This window comes from Hyperolius riggenbachi, chromosome 1 (assembly GCF_040937935.1).
Source record: "Hyperolius riggenbachi isolate aHypRig1 chromosome 1, aHypRig1.pri, whole genome shotgun sequence".
In the NCBI taxonomy this organism is placed as follows: Eukaryota; Metazoa; Chordata; class Amphibia; order Anura; family Hyperoliidae; genus Hyperolius; species Hyperolius riggenbachi.
The window spans coordinates 207,556,684-207,571,050 of NC_090646.1; the positions used below are offsets into that span (position 1 = coordinate 207,556,684).

General features: G+C 42.9%; 1 protein-coding gene across 3 annotated transcripts in view; it reads right to left on the reverse strand.

The window, feature by feature from the left end:
- Nucleotides 1-2,542: 2,542 nt before the first annotated feature.
- C1H4orf33 (chromosome 1 C4orf33 homolog) overlaps nt 2,543-14,367 on the reverse strand; it is a 79,208-nt gene continuing 67,383 nt past the window's right edge. For all 3 annotated transcript variants that reach the window (XM_068279900.1, XM_068279911.1, XM_068279920.1), the window contains exons 5-6: nt 9,850-10,049; nt 2,543-6,233 (exon numbers count right to left, since the gene is read on the reverse strand). In XM_068279900.1, coding sequence (XP_068136001.1) covers nt 6,149-6,233; nt 9,850-10,049 — 285 coding nt within the window. In that variant the 3' untranslated portion in view covers nt 2,543-6,148. The remainder of the gene's footprint in view (nt 6,234-9,849; nt 10,050-14,367) is intronic.

Consider the following 14,367-nt stretch of genomic DNA (forward strand, 5'->3'; position numbering starts at 1 on the left):
CCGACACGCCGACTAAATATAGTGCCGAGGGAGTGGTCACGTGAGCGCCAGACGCGCGTCACGTGATCCACCACCATCCAATGCGGAGGAAAGGAGAGCGAGGCGGAAGTAGTCCACGCTGGAGCGCATACAATGTAAGTATATGGTTGGCAAGGAGGGACAATTGGCAACGCTCGTTCCAGCTTGCAGAAAGCAGCCAGAGCAGCATAATACATTTATAAACAGCATTGTTCAAGCATCCATAAGCTTGGGTCCCAAATAGCCTACTGAAAAATAGCAAAATAAGCCCATATACATCATCTCTATCAACACAATATGTAAGCACAATTTACAAGAATGTATAGGAACAAAGCGCAATGTCACTACATTATAGGTTGTTAAAGCAGCAAAGCTGTCATTACACTAACAACTGGCAAGGCCAAGCAACACAAGTCCTGTTGCTGACACCTGCCACAGTTAGCAATACATGCTAAGCTTGTAAGGCCCCATTCACACTTGCGTTTTGGCAAGTAAACGGACCTGGATCCTGATCAGAACCGTACGGTTCCGATCCGGATCCGATCCGTTTGTATCAGGCATGCATCAGGCTGTCATCCGGATCCGTGGGCAAAAAATAGTTAAATTTAAATAAAAAAATGTTGGGGTCAGCAGAAGGTGCACCTGGTGCACCTGTAGAATCAGGTTCCTCCGCTGTAGGCCTCACCTCCACCTCCGACATTCTGTCAAACAGCTCCAGCACGTCTGTCACTGCTGCTTCACTCCAGACATGCTTGGCCCATGTGTCCCCATCCGAAATGGCCACTTGGATACGCATAGGAAGTGGGGTAGAGTGTCAGGTTTTTGTAGGCAGTGTGTTCTGTGCCTTCCGTTTCCCATTGGTTTCTGTGTTCCCGATGGTGCTGTCAGGCTCAGGTCCGGCTCCGGTCCGCGTGCGTGGGCCGGAGATCCGGACCCAAGAAATAGCGCATGTTGGAAAAGAGTCCGGATCCGATCCGGCTCCGGTACGTACGGAACGGACGCGTGTGAACGTCTGCATAGACTTTACATTGCTATGCGGAACGTACGTTCCGTTTGTACAGCATGCGGTCCGGATCAGATCCGGAAAATCCGGATAGCGAACGCTAATGTGAACCGGGCCTAACCATGAAATATGCTCTTTACCATGGCTAGCAAAGAATAAGTGTCAATTAGCAATAATGGAATGATTGATATTAAAGAGAGTCTGAAGCGAGAATAAATCTCGCTTCAGACCTCATAAATAGCAGGGGCACGTGTGCCCCTGCTAAAACGCCGCTATAGCGCGGCTTAACGGGGGTCCCTTCACCCCCAAATCCCCCTCGATACACCCGGGGAGCGCTTCCTGGTTGGGGCAGGGCTAACCGCCGCAGCCCTGCCCCACGCGCGTCTGTCAGCGCGTATCTCCGCCTCTCCCCCGCCCCTCTCAGTCTTCCTTCACTGAGAGGGGCGGGGGAGAGGCGGCGATGCGCCGCTGACAGACGCGACTGGAGGCAGGGCTGCAGCCGTTAGCCCTGCCTCCAGGAAGGGAAATTCTGCGACCTTTCTACGACACACTTTTGCGGGGGGTGGGTTGGGGGTGAAGGGACCCCCGTTTAGCCGCGGGATAGCGGCGTTTTAGCAGGGGCACACGTGCCCCTGCTATTTATGAGCTCTGAAGCGAGATTTATTCTCGCTTCAGAGTCTCTTTAAGGGAGGAGGCATTGATATATATATATATATATATTTATTTCTAGGGTAATTATTCATTAAAACTGTAAATAACCACACTCACATTTATAGGATAGTGTTGTTTTTTTTCAAATACTTTATTGCAAAAGTTTTTATTTTTTAAACATACAAGAAAACAGAAGAACATAAATGTACATCAGCAAACACTTCACTAAACATCAAGCTGCCACATACATTATGTAAGGTAGGCCCCATAAGAGGCAAATGCTTATTATCAAGGCAATCAGTTAGAATATTGATACGGTATATAGCAATATGTCAGTCCCATGAGTGTTTAGTTATAGCTAAAAGTTTATTTGTAGTACGTATGATATTGGGGACCGTTTGCCGGCAGGAGAGAAGAACCTGTCTGACTCCTATGAGCATTTAAAGGGATACTGTAGGGGGGTCAGGGGAAAATGAGTTGAAGTTACCCGGGGCTTCTAATGGTCCCCCGCAGACATCCTGTGCCCGCGCAGCCACTCCCCAATGCTCCGGCCCCGCCTCTGGTTCACTTCTGGAATTTCAGACTTTAAAGTCTGAAAACCACTGAGCCTGCGTTTCCGTGTCCTCACTCCCGCTGATGTCACCAGGAGTGTACTGCGCAGACCCAGTATGGTCTGTGCCTGCGCCGTGCGCTCCTGGTGACATCAGCAGGAGTGAGGACACAGCAACGCAGGCGCAGTGGTTTTCAGACTTTAAAGTCTTAAATTCCAGAAGTGTACCGGAGGCGGGGCCGAAAGCATCTGTGAGTGACTGCACCGGCACAGGATGCCTGCGGGGGACCAATCGAAGCCCCAGGTAATTTCAACTCATTTTCCTCCGACCCCCCTACAGTATCCCTTTAACCCCCTTGGCGGTATTTTTCATACCGCCAAGGGGGTTAGCGCAGCAGGTTTTTTTCTTTTTTAATCATGTAGCGAGCCGAGGGCTCGCTACATGATAGCCGCTGCTCAGCGGCATCCCCCCGCCCGCTTCGATCGCCTTCGGCGATCTCCGATCAGGAAATCCCGTTCAAAGAACGGGATTTCCTGGAGGGCTTCCCCCGTTGCCATGGCACGGGACGTCATTGGGAGTCCCGGGCCACCCCTCGGCGCTGCCTGGCACTGATTGGCCAGGCAGCGCACGGGGTCTGGTGGGGGGAGCGCGCGCCGCACCGGATATCGGCGATCGGGCGCGCGGCGGCGGCGATCGGGGTGCTGGCGGAGCTAGCAAAGTGCTAGCTGCGTCCAGCAAAAAAAAATTATTTAAATCGGCCCAGCAGGGCCTGAGCGGCACCCTCCGGCGGCTTACCCCGTGTCTAGCACGGGGTTACCGCTAAGGAGGTTAAGGTCAATACCGAAGATGATACTTAGCAATACTCAGTTTCACGAAGAAAATGATATAACAACCAAAGCAGAAAATAAAAAGAAATGAAAAATATAACATAAACAAACTAATCTGCCCCCGAGATCTCTGTGCAGGTCACTCTAAATACATTAGTATAGTAGCTAACATCAATGCCTGGGATAGTGGCCAGGTATGCCACATAGTTTTGAATCAATTTAGCCTGGAATTCCGCAGATTCTCTATGCACTACCCAGTACGTCCAAGTTTTGGAAATCTGTTCAGATTGCCCAGTATCGATATCTTATCCATATCCATATCTTGCACTAAATGTACCTCTCGTACCCCCGCTCTCAGAGTGGGCACTTCAGTTGACCCCAATGTCTGACAAGAACCATTTTGGCCACATTAGTGTGTTTTTTTTAACTTAAATTGTCAACTGTATGTTTTATTTGTGATTAAAAATGGTCAGTGAGATGTAAATAATAGTGTCTTGCATGTGAATTTAATGCAGCTTAGACCAGGGCAAATTAATTGCACTTCCTGTTGATTTTGACTGAGCCAACACTAAAGGAACCCACACATCTAGCGATGATGGGCAACTTCGACCAAGAGACAAATCTCTCTCTCTCTGATCAAACCTGATCTGTCTGTCGACTGCCCATACACCTCTCGGGGATTGGTTGAGTGTGCCTCGTCTGTCGCTGTTTCTCGAAAGCATAAGTATGTTTGCAACAGTGAATTTATACATTACCTGTCCTGTGTCGCGGTCCCTGTCCGTCTTCTGAATCCGCAACTCTTCCATAGTCTTATACACGCCGCCAGTGTGGTGTGTGACGTCACAAGCGCCGTGCTATGCGTTGGCAGCGTGTATGCGGCTATGGAAGAGTGGTGGATTCAGAAGTCGGACAAGCACCATGGCACAAGACAGGTAATGTATAAATGCACACACATTTAAACATTAGGGGAGACAGCGTCGAGGGTTTCATGGCATTCGTCCCGATATCGCTTGCTGTTACTGAGGCGCACCTGGTTGAGCAAGTCAGCCCAACATCTTACAGCATGTCTGAACAATATTTTGGCCCGAAATTGGTCGCATTGTTGATTGGGCATGCAGTTGGCAGCACCGATTTTTATCCAATTCTGATTATAAAAATCAAAGCGGATGGTCAATCAGCGGTCAAGTCGTCTAGTGTATGGCCACCTTTATTGCATGAAACGTGCATGCTAGTCAAAATGATTTGCATCTTGCTAGCCATTTCTATTTGTGATTGCTTCGAGAAAAAAAAAACTGGTAAGAAAAGGGTTTGATGACACTCTGGGCAGTGCAGCACAGGACCAAATATGTATACAAATCAGAAGATAGAACTTTCCTGCAACTTTTTTCAGTTTGAATACTTGTTCCAGGTAAGTAGCTAAAATAATTCTAGCTGCAAGAGAAGCATTACAGACAGTTGGGCATGGTGTCCAATTATTTATTATGACTTTCTTAATGAGCTGCAGTGTCCGGAGTCTGCACCTTACTATGCTGAGTGGCAGAGAGATTTGGGACCACGTTTGAATAAAAAATGGCCCATTATCTGGCGAGGGTTAAGCAGGATTCATGACTCTATATTACAACTTATACATACTGTATACTTGGAGCAATGGTACTTAACATCGAAGAAAATGAATAAAATCTCAAATGTGAATAGTGATAGAAGCTGGTGCTGTAATAAAGATCAAGCCGATGAACTGCATATTTGGTGGATGTGGCACAGCGTTAAAATATTCTGGGAGGAAACTGGTCGTTTTGGGAAAATCTTCTGGGGATGAAAGACAACTTTACAGCAGAATTAGCGATCTTTGGTACTGAGCAAATTATAATTAAATCATAAAGTTGATGCAAAGCAGCTGCTAAGGCGCTACACTGGGCCTGGTCTCGTTTCTCTCCTTCAATGCCTTGTTAATAAATCTCAGGATGGCCAAAAATCATAAAGCGGTCCTGAACTCAAGAGTCTAAAAGATACACAACAGCATAATAACCTTTAAAGAAAAACATTTCTTTGTAACAGCTGATACAAATTCTGCAATAAATCTGCAGTGCATATACTTCCTGCTTTCATGAAAGCAGACATATTGTTAACACCCTGGGGCATATGTAATTCACTTTTTCACCTGAGTTTTCTCCTTGGTACTTTTTCTATTGCAAAATGTTAAAAGGCTATTTTAAACTGAATATGAAAAATGATCTCCTAGGATAAAAAGTGAAATGCATATAGCCTCTGCATTTACCAGTTACCAACTCTGCTGTGGCAGCCAGCTGGCTCAGCTGAGATCAAATTACAACTTATGATTAGTTACAGATGAGAGGAAATTAGGTTAAACTCCCTAAATACATACAGGGAACATTTCTCTATGCTTTCCTTCTGTCCCGTGCAAGAGTTAAGGTCCACTTTAAGGTCTAGGAGTCACGCAGGACCTGGTCCCGACTCTCTCTTCCATTGAATCACAGAGAGGCCAAAACTCAAGAATTGTGAGAAAAAGTCTAATGGAAGAATGAATGCACGTGTGAGTGTGAGTGTATGTGTGCTGGGGTGTTGTGAGTGTGTCTGTGGATGCGGTCAGGGATGGCTATGAAGGGTAAAAACTGTACTAATATGTTTTTTTCTAGATGCTCTTTTTTATAACCAATCTGCAACAATGCAACTGTAATTACTCCTGTCAGACACACAAGGTACTAAACAGAAGTAAGCTTGCTGCAGTGATGTCTAGTAAAATCCTTGCTATGTACAGTATATAGTTCCAGCAGAAGGAGTTTTTCTTTCCTCCGTGCATTTTTTGAAGCGGCCATCGTAAACTTATTATTATGACTTTGCTATATGCCTAGCTGCTTTCTTTGTTTGACTATGATCCTATTTTAGTCCATTAGATTTTAAGGAAAAATCTTGTTTGAAGCAAGGTGATAAGCTGGTGTATCGGTTTTCCCATAGTTTGGGGATTTTACTGCACGGAGTATAATGTGCAATGCTGTGATTTCTCTGACAGTATGGGAAAAAAAAAGATGATTTGAATAATGAGAAGATATTCTGTGCGCAAATGAATATCTTCAAACAAGTTATACATTCCATAGACTGGATCTTTTCCTCTCTTCATCCATCAACACTGGAAAGTTAAAAGGCTTAAAATATTCCAAACGATGACTGCAAAACAAAAGACGAAAAATAATACGTAAGTTAAATACATTGCTAAGTAAATTACCTTTTGTCTGTGAAGGCACTCTACATGAGAATTTGTCCAAACATATGGGGAACCTGAGAAGTAACTTTATGTTACTGACTAATTGTCATTTATTTAAAATTTAAAGGGAACCTGAGGTGAGAGAAATAAGGAGGCAGACATTTGTATTTCCTTTTACCCTCCCTGGCGGTAATCCCGAGCTAGCAGCCGAAGGCTCAATGCAAGTCAATGGAGGGCAGCAGGAACTTTTACTCACCTCCTGGGGAATCCAGACGTTGGCCTTCTTCTTACTGTCCTTGGAGGCTCCGAATCACTCTGGTGAGATCACCGTCACTGATCTCACCAAAGTGTTACAGCGCCACCCAGAGGACAGAGGTAAAATTGCAGCGCTGGAGCCCAGGAGGTGAGTGAGTGCAGAGGCTGCTGCTGGCTTTCTGGCAGCATGATTGTTTCCTGATCTGGGGGTCAGAAAAGACCCTAAAATCTGGAAATAATCATAGCGCCGGGGAGGTTAAACAATGCACATTGCCTGGCTGTCCTGCTGACTCTCTGCCTCTAATACTTTAAGCCGTAGACCCTGAACAAGCATGCAGATCAGATTTTTCTAACTCAAGTCTGGCTGGAATAGTTGCATGCTTGTTTCAGCTGTGTGATTCAAATACTACTGACCAGAAATATCAGCAGGACTGCCAGGCAACTGCCACGCGGTGGCATAGTGGGCAGCACAGTGGCATGGTGGATAGCACTCTTGCCTTGCAGCACTGAGTCCCAGTTATAATTCTAGACAGGACACAATATGCATGGAGTTTGGATGTTCTGTCCATGTCTGCATGTTTCCTTGGGGAACTCCGGTTTCCTCTCACATCCAAAAAACATACAGATAAGTTAATTGGCTTACCCCTAAATTGGCCCTAGACTACAATAGACATATGACCATGGTAGGAATATAATTGTGAGCTCCTCTGAGGGACAGTCAGTGACAAAGATATGTACTCTGTAAAGTGCTGCAGAAGATGTCAGTGCTATAGAAATACTAAATAATAAAATACCATAATTATGGCAGCCACCATATGTCTCTCAACTCGGATTCCTTTTTAAATCAAAGAAACAAGAAAATATTCAAACAATTTATCTATGGAGGGTTCAGTCCTCTGGGGTTTTAGTTAATTGACGGATCAGTCTAGTAAACATTCCCACTCAGTGCTGAGTGCAGCAGACCATAGCATGTACTATAGAAAAACCAACTCCTTATTAGTCCCTGTAAAAAGGCATAAACAGCCTTTCAATAAAAGCAGCTGTAGCCCATTTATGTATAACAACTATACAGTAATAATGTTCTTCAATTCCATAGAGTGCCACTAATGGCACAGCAAAGTGGAAGATTTGGTAATCAGTGGTTTCATAGTTGTAGTAAACTGTTACGAAGTTATTTGGGTTGAAAAAACAAACATACGTCCATTGATTTCAACCAGAAAAGAAAGTATAATACTAGTCTGCACCCTCAAATATTCCTGTTCATCCTGAGGAAGGCGAAAAATCCTTACAAGACATGGTTCAATTAGCCCCAAAGGGGAAGAAAATTCCTTCCTGAATACAGATAGCAATCAGATAAAATCCCTGGATCAACATGACCCAGAATGACCTAGTAATTATAGCCATGGATGTTTTGCAACACAAGGAAAGCACCTAAGCCCCCTTAAATGCAGGTATAGAGTTTGCCATAACTACTTCCCGTGGCAGCACATTGCACATTTTAATCACTCTCACTGTAAAGAACACTTTCCTAAATAAATGGCTAAAACGTTTTTCCTCCATGCGCAGATCATGTCCTCTAGTCCTTTAAAAAAGCCTAGGGACTAAAAGCTCATCTGCCAAGCTTTTATATTCCACTCTGATGTATTTACACATGTTAATTAGATCTCCTCTAAGGCATCTTTTCTCCAGACTAAATAAGCCCAGTTTATCTAACCTTTCTTGGTAAGCGAGAACTTCCATCCCGCTTATTAATTTTGCTGCTCGTCTCTGCACCTGCTCTAAAACTGCAATATCTTTCCTGTAAAGTGGTGCCCAGAACTGAATTCCATATTCCAGATGTGGCCTTACTAGAGAAACAGGGGCAATATTATGCTAGCATCTCGAGTTTATATTTCCCTTTAAATGCATCCCAAAATTGTATTTGCTTTAGCTGGATTAGCTTGGCAATGAATGTGATTATTTAAATTGTTGTCAATGAGTACTCCTAAATCCTTCTCAAAGTTTGATTTCCCCGTCTGTATCCTGCTTATTATGCATGGTGCTAGACAGTTAGCATGACTGAAATGAACGACTTTACATTTTTCAAAACTGAATTACATCTGCCATTTATGTGCCCATATAGTCATCCTAAGGGCCCTTTCACACCAGAGGCTAGTTTCGGCGTTTTACAGCCAAGACCATAGTTGGCGTTTTCCAAGGTAAAATAAAAGTCCATAGACTTTCATTTTACCTTTCACACCTAAAGCAGCTTTTTTGGGCGTTGCGTTTTGAAGCTCCCCGGAGCTTTTTCAGGGCTGTTTACAGCCGAAGTTGGCTGTTGGCGTTTCAATGATAGTCAATGGAAAACGCCAACTTCAGCGTTTTCAAAGCGTTTTACAGCTGACTTGTTCACTTATTTTTATAGGAAAAAAAAAATGACGTTTTCATATGAGCTGTAGAACGCTTCGAAAACGCTTTGAAAACGCTATGTATTGGCGTTAAGCAAAAGGCTGAGTTTCAGCCTTTTCTACCGCAGCCTCTAGTGTGAAAGAGCCCTAACCAGATCCTTTTGCAATATGTCACTATTGTCCTGAGAGTTGACAATTCTGCATTATTTGTATCATCTGCAAAAATAGCAACATTGCTTTCTACTTCATCTAATAGGTCATTAATAAATAAATTGAAGAGTACTGGACCCAGAACTGACCCCTGTGGGACTCCACTGCTAACAGTCATCCATTTTGAATATGATCCATTGACCACAACTCTTCTCTACAGAGAACTATTGACCTGTTACACTTAGGGCTCCTGCTTCCCCTGTTTGCCCTTCTCTCCCATTTTTGAGAATTTAAAGATCAGATCAAAAAAAGATGCTGGTGAGACTCCACTGTCAGTTTTGAGGGAGAGGATAATAAATGTATACAGATATTTGCTTTACTGACACTTTACATTGCTCTCTAACCATATTATGTATAATAAAAAAAGGATGAGGTTTATTGCAGTAAAGGTGTTTTTCAATTATATTTTAGGAGGACTTTTTTTTCCTTTACAGTACTGTTCTTGGAAAATAGCCAGTAGATCCCCTATGTTTCTGTTTCGTTAAGCATTCCTTACAAACTGTTCTTACCAGTAAGCACCACTATACGCCACAGTCCACAGCAAACAACTTTGTCAAGTGTCTCCAGTCAGCAATTAAAGCCTGAACCGTAGCTCTACTTCAGTTCCGGCTGTCTGTTTTGTTTCCTTTCTGCCTTTAGAGCATTGTAAGAGGAGATCAATCATTGCTTCCACATAATAAAATAGTTGTCTACATCAATACCGGCAACAGGGCCATTTCACACTTACAAATCAGGTTGCTGACCCTCTTGTATTTCCTTTTCAGGTACAGGATAAAGTGCCTCGTATGTCCTCTCTGAGTCTGAACCATGAATCGCATAGGCATTGAATCGGTCAACTGAGGGAGGGAAGTATTCCCAGGGAAGAAGCGCGCTGCCTCTCCATGTCACCTCTGCTGTGGACGCTTCATAGGACAGTGGCAGGCACTCCTGTAAAAGGAATTAACCCGGATAATATACAAGAAATTATGCACTTACTCAAGATTACATAAAGACTGCAGAGAAAATGTGCTGTGCATTATTACAATATATCCTCCGGTTGTGGAAGCGTGAAGGACAAAGTCTCCTCATGACAAAGACAAATGTAACATGCTAACACACTGCTGCTGAGCAGACAGGCACATCCATATCTGCAATGAGAAGCTCAGTGGTCTCCTGAGGTATTGTTAGCTAGCTGAGATATTTATATGGATATGACCACATGAAATGACTCTGGGGAACAAAAATGTCCAAAGGAATTTGAATGTTCTAGAACTACAAAGAGCTAGGGTAAGTTCAAGACTTAGGGTGGCCATACATGGTACAATTTTTCATTTTTTTTCGATTAGATAATTTAGTTCGATTGTTCTGATAGATCGAATATAAAGAATTTTCCAGCATGTCCAATCTGATTTTTCATGAAAAAACGGGATAATCGTTCGAATTTCTTGATCGAAAAAAAAAATATTTCCAACTTTCATTCGATTTGATCATTTAGATCGAATAAACAGGCTAATCGAACGTTTTTATTGTAACATGTATGGCCACCATTAGAAACAAACCCGATTGAAAAGGTTATTAAATGGTATGATGCCTATATAGAGATTGCAGAGCCCCAAGTTTAATTTGTTAAAGGACAACTGAAGTGAGAGGGATATGGAGGCTGCCATATTTATTTCCTTTTAAACAATACTAGTTACTTTGCTGTCCTGCTGACGTTCTGCCTCTAATACGTTAAGCCATAGACCCTGAACAAGCATGCAGCAGATCAAGTGTTTCTGACATTACTGTGAGATCTGACAAGATTAGCTGCATGCTTGTTTCTGGTGTGATTCAGAAACTACTGCAGCCAAATAGATCAGCAGGACAGCCAGGCAACTGGTATTGTTTAAAAGGAAATAAATATGGCAGCCTCCACATTCCTCTTACTTCAGTTGTCCTTTCATATCATCATAAATCCACCTTTTGCCATTAGAAGCAATGAAGTATATTTAGTGGCTTTGGTTATGTCCTATATAATGCAATTATGTTGCTGTTCACTATACACCACATTAGACCAGGCAAAGAATTCTAATGACTTCTAGATAAATGTAGTCTTTACTTATACTCAGACTTTCCTCTGTAATCTAAAGCCCAATCTACACGATACGATTCTTTGTACGATTCGAATTCGATTAAATCCGACATGTCCGATCAGAGTTTGATTCGATTCAATTTGATTTGCCATTGCAAAACAATGGCAAATCGAATTGAATCGAATCGAAACCCAATCGGACATGTCGAATTTAATCGAATCGTAAATAGAATCGTACAAAGAATCGTATCGTGTAGATGGGGCTCAAAAGGTTAGCCACAGCATGATAACTTTATGGACAAAAAAATTCTCCATTAAAGTTTATGGAAATCTGAAAAAAAAAAAAAAGTTTACAATTTGGTTTAATTTTGCTGGGAGCACTGAAAAGGTTAAAGTCTGCCACACAGTAGTGGATTGCCACCAGATAGATCCATCTCTGATCGAATCTGATCAGAGAGGAATATCGAATGGCTGCCCATACACTGCACACAGATTTTGAATTGATTTCAGCATGAAATCGATTCACAACCTGTGGAACTGCCACCTGCCTCTCCGCCCCAGGCCTTCCTTCTTTTGTGCTCCTCCGGCAAGCAGCAATGATATTACCAGTCCCCAAGGTTCATGCTGTCCTTTCTTCCGGCGTCCTCCTCCGTCTCCTCTTCACTTCCTGTCCTGTGACAAGTGGAAGTTCAAATAGTAGAGGGTGCTCTACTGTTTGAACTTCGCCTTCTCACAGGACGGGACAGGAAGTAGAGACGGAGGAGGATGCTGGAAAAACAGCACGGACCTTGGGGACTCACACCAGCCGGACAGGTGAGATTATTGCTGTGTCAGTCATCGCTGAATTGAACACCGCTAACACCGCTCTCGACCCGTTGGCGATTGAGCTAAATTTTCCGCCTGGACAGATCGACTGAATCGACTGAAAATGATCGATCGGTTAACATTTGCATTACCGATTTCACAGAAGATTTGATCATAGTGATAGGAAATCAACATAGTGTAAGTGTACCTTAAGCCTCAGTGTTTAATGTATGGGGAGAACTGCTTCAGCAGAGGTCTTGTAGTCTATTCACAGCTGCTGATAAGAACTAATGTGACACTTTGATCTGGCTAAACAAGCACAGAACATAGAGCTGTGGATATCTTCAGCATACAACAGCAGTGGCTGTACAGTGTACTAGTTAAGGGCACCACCTTTGACATGGGAGACCAGGGTTCAAATCCTGGCTTAGTAACCCTTATTCAGTAATGAGTTCAAGGCAAGACTCCCTAACACTGCAGGGTGGCCTCTTGAGCACGTCCCAGTGGCTGCAGCTCTTGAGCGCTTTGAGTCTGACAGGAGAAAACTATACAAATGTTTGGATTATTATTATCGGATGAACTATGTGTGGAATAAAGACTTCATTGTGTGTGTTCAATTCTGCTTTGAAGGAAACCTGAAGTAAGATTACAAGTAGACTTTGCATTGACTTTAGAAGTGCCACCTGCATCAAAGATTTGCTGCATTGATGCTGCATGAAAATCTGATGTGTTAAGAAAAAGCTTTACATTAAATGCACACACAGTTAATAGAAGAAATTATCCCTGCCCAGCAATCAGGTTTTCTGTTACTCATCGGAGCAGTTTACAGGAGATAAGGAAAGCAGTTTGATCTGTTAATGACAAGAGATTGCTTACCTGGGTTACGATTGCACATTTCAAAAAAAGCATGTGTTAAGGGAAAATAGGCAGTTGTATGCTTTTTTGTTGTGAGATACACTGAAGACAGACAGTTTCCTTTATCATTTGTTGCAGAAGTATAAGCAGCAAATATTAACAATATTTTCTCTGAGGGGCCAATTTATAATGATTGGGTGAATTCAAGCAGATCCAATCATTGTCTGACAGAAGCTAACTCATAACAGCTAATCAGACTCCAACCTGCAGTGGAAAATGACAGGTAGAGAATGCAATTTTGAATCCAATTGGTGGCTTTGAGATGCCTGAAACAGTTCTTCCCTCAGAGGAATTTATAAATAAGGCTGGACTGTCAGTAGACATCTCCATACATTGCCCGAGCCTGACTAAGAATTCAAATAGTTTTCGAAAATGGTTGGAATTTCTTGCATCAAATAAAAATATGCACTGGCTACTGTTATGCTATGCCCTGTGATCATCACCTATTGTCTGCATCAGTAAAATACTAGGCTCCACATGACTCTCTCAGAAGGTTTTGGAAAGGGTGGATTAGCTAGAGGTAGCTAATACTGGATATGTATGTTAAGTAGGATTATACTTCCAAAACTGATATTTCAGTAAGTACTCTTAGTTACATTAAAGAACATTTCAAAGCATTCTCAAGTATTCCCTGTGTGTTAAATTGTTTATTTTCACAGCAGAAAGCAGTAGAAGCTTGCTTATCGCTGTTCATTGGCAAAGGTAAGAATCTCCTTGTGCTTGCGCCATCACTATACCCCCTCCCTTCCTCTGCTGAATTGACACATCGCCCTGGAAACAGTTGGGTCACTTCAGTAAAAAAGGAAGGCACAGGGAGAATCTTGCCTTTGCCGATGAACAGAGATAAGTAAGTTTCTATTGCTCTCTGCAGTGTAAGTAAACAATTTTGCACACAGAATACTTGGGGAAGCTTTCAAATGTTCTTTTATGCAAAATATGAGTAGTTACTGAAAGTTAAGTTGTGGGCATATAATACAGATTAAAATGCAATTTTATTCAAATAAATAAAAACTATCGCCTCTGTAACATAAACCAAACATAGGGCCTGATTCATGAAGCTGCGCAAGTTAAAAATCAGCAGGTGCATGCTAAGCACAGTAATGATGCATAGCATGCGCTCCTAAGTTACTCGCTCCTTTCTAGTTACAGGCACTCCTTTCATCTGCCGCTAGATGTAAAGCAGCGCGGCTGCTATTATTTAAAGTAGTAGCGGCCGATTGCGCTACTTTACATCTCACAGAAGATGAAAGGAGCGCCTGTAACTACAAATGAGCATATGTAACCTCGGAGTGCAGCACTACCGCTTGTAGCGTTCGGGTGCTGATTTTTAACACACGCTACTAGAGCAGTTTAGCTTAATGACTCAAGCCCATAATCTGAAAAAATCTTTTAGATACTCACACTAGTAGCTGGAAGCCTCTGGATGGTCCTGAGTCTGCCCAGATACTTGTGGAGCATCGCTAATCTTACCCGCAG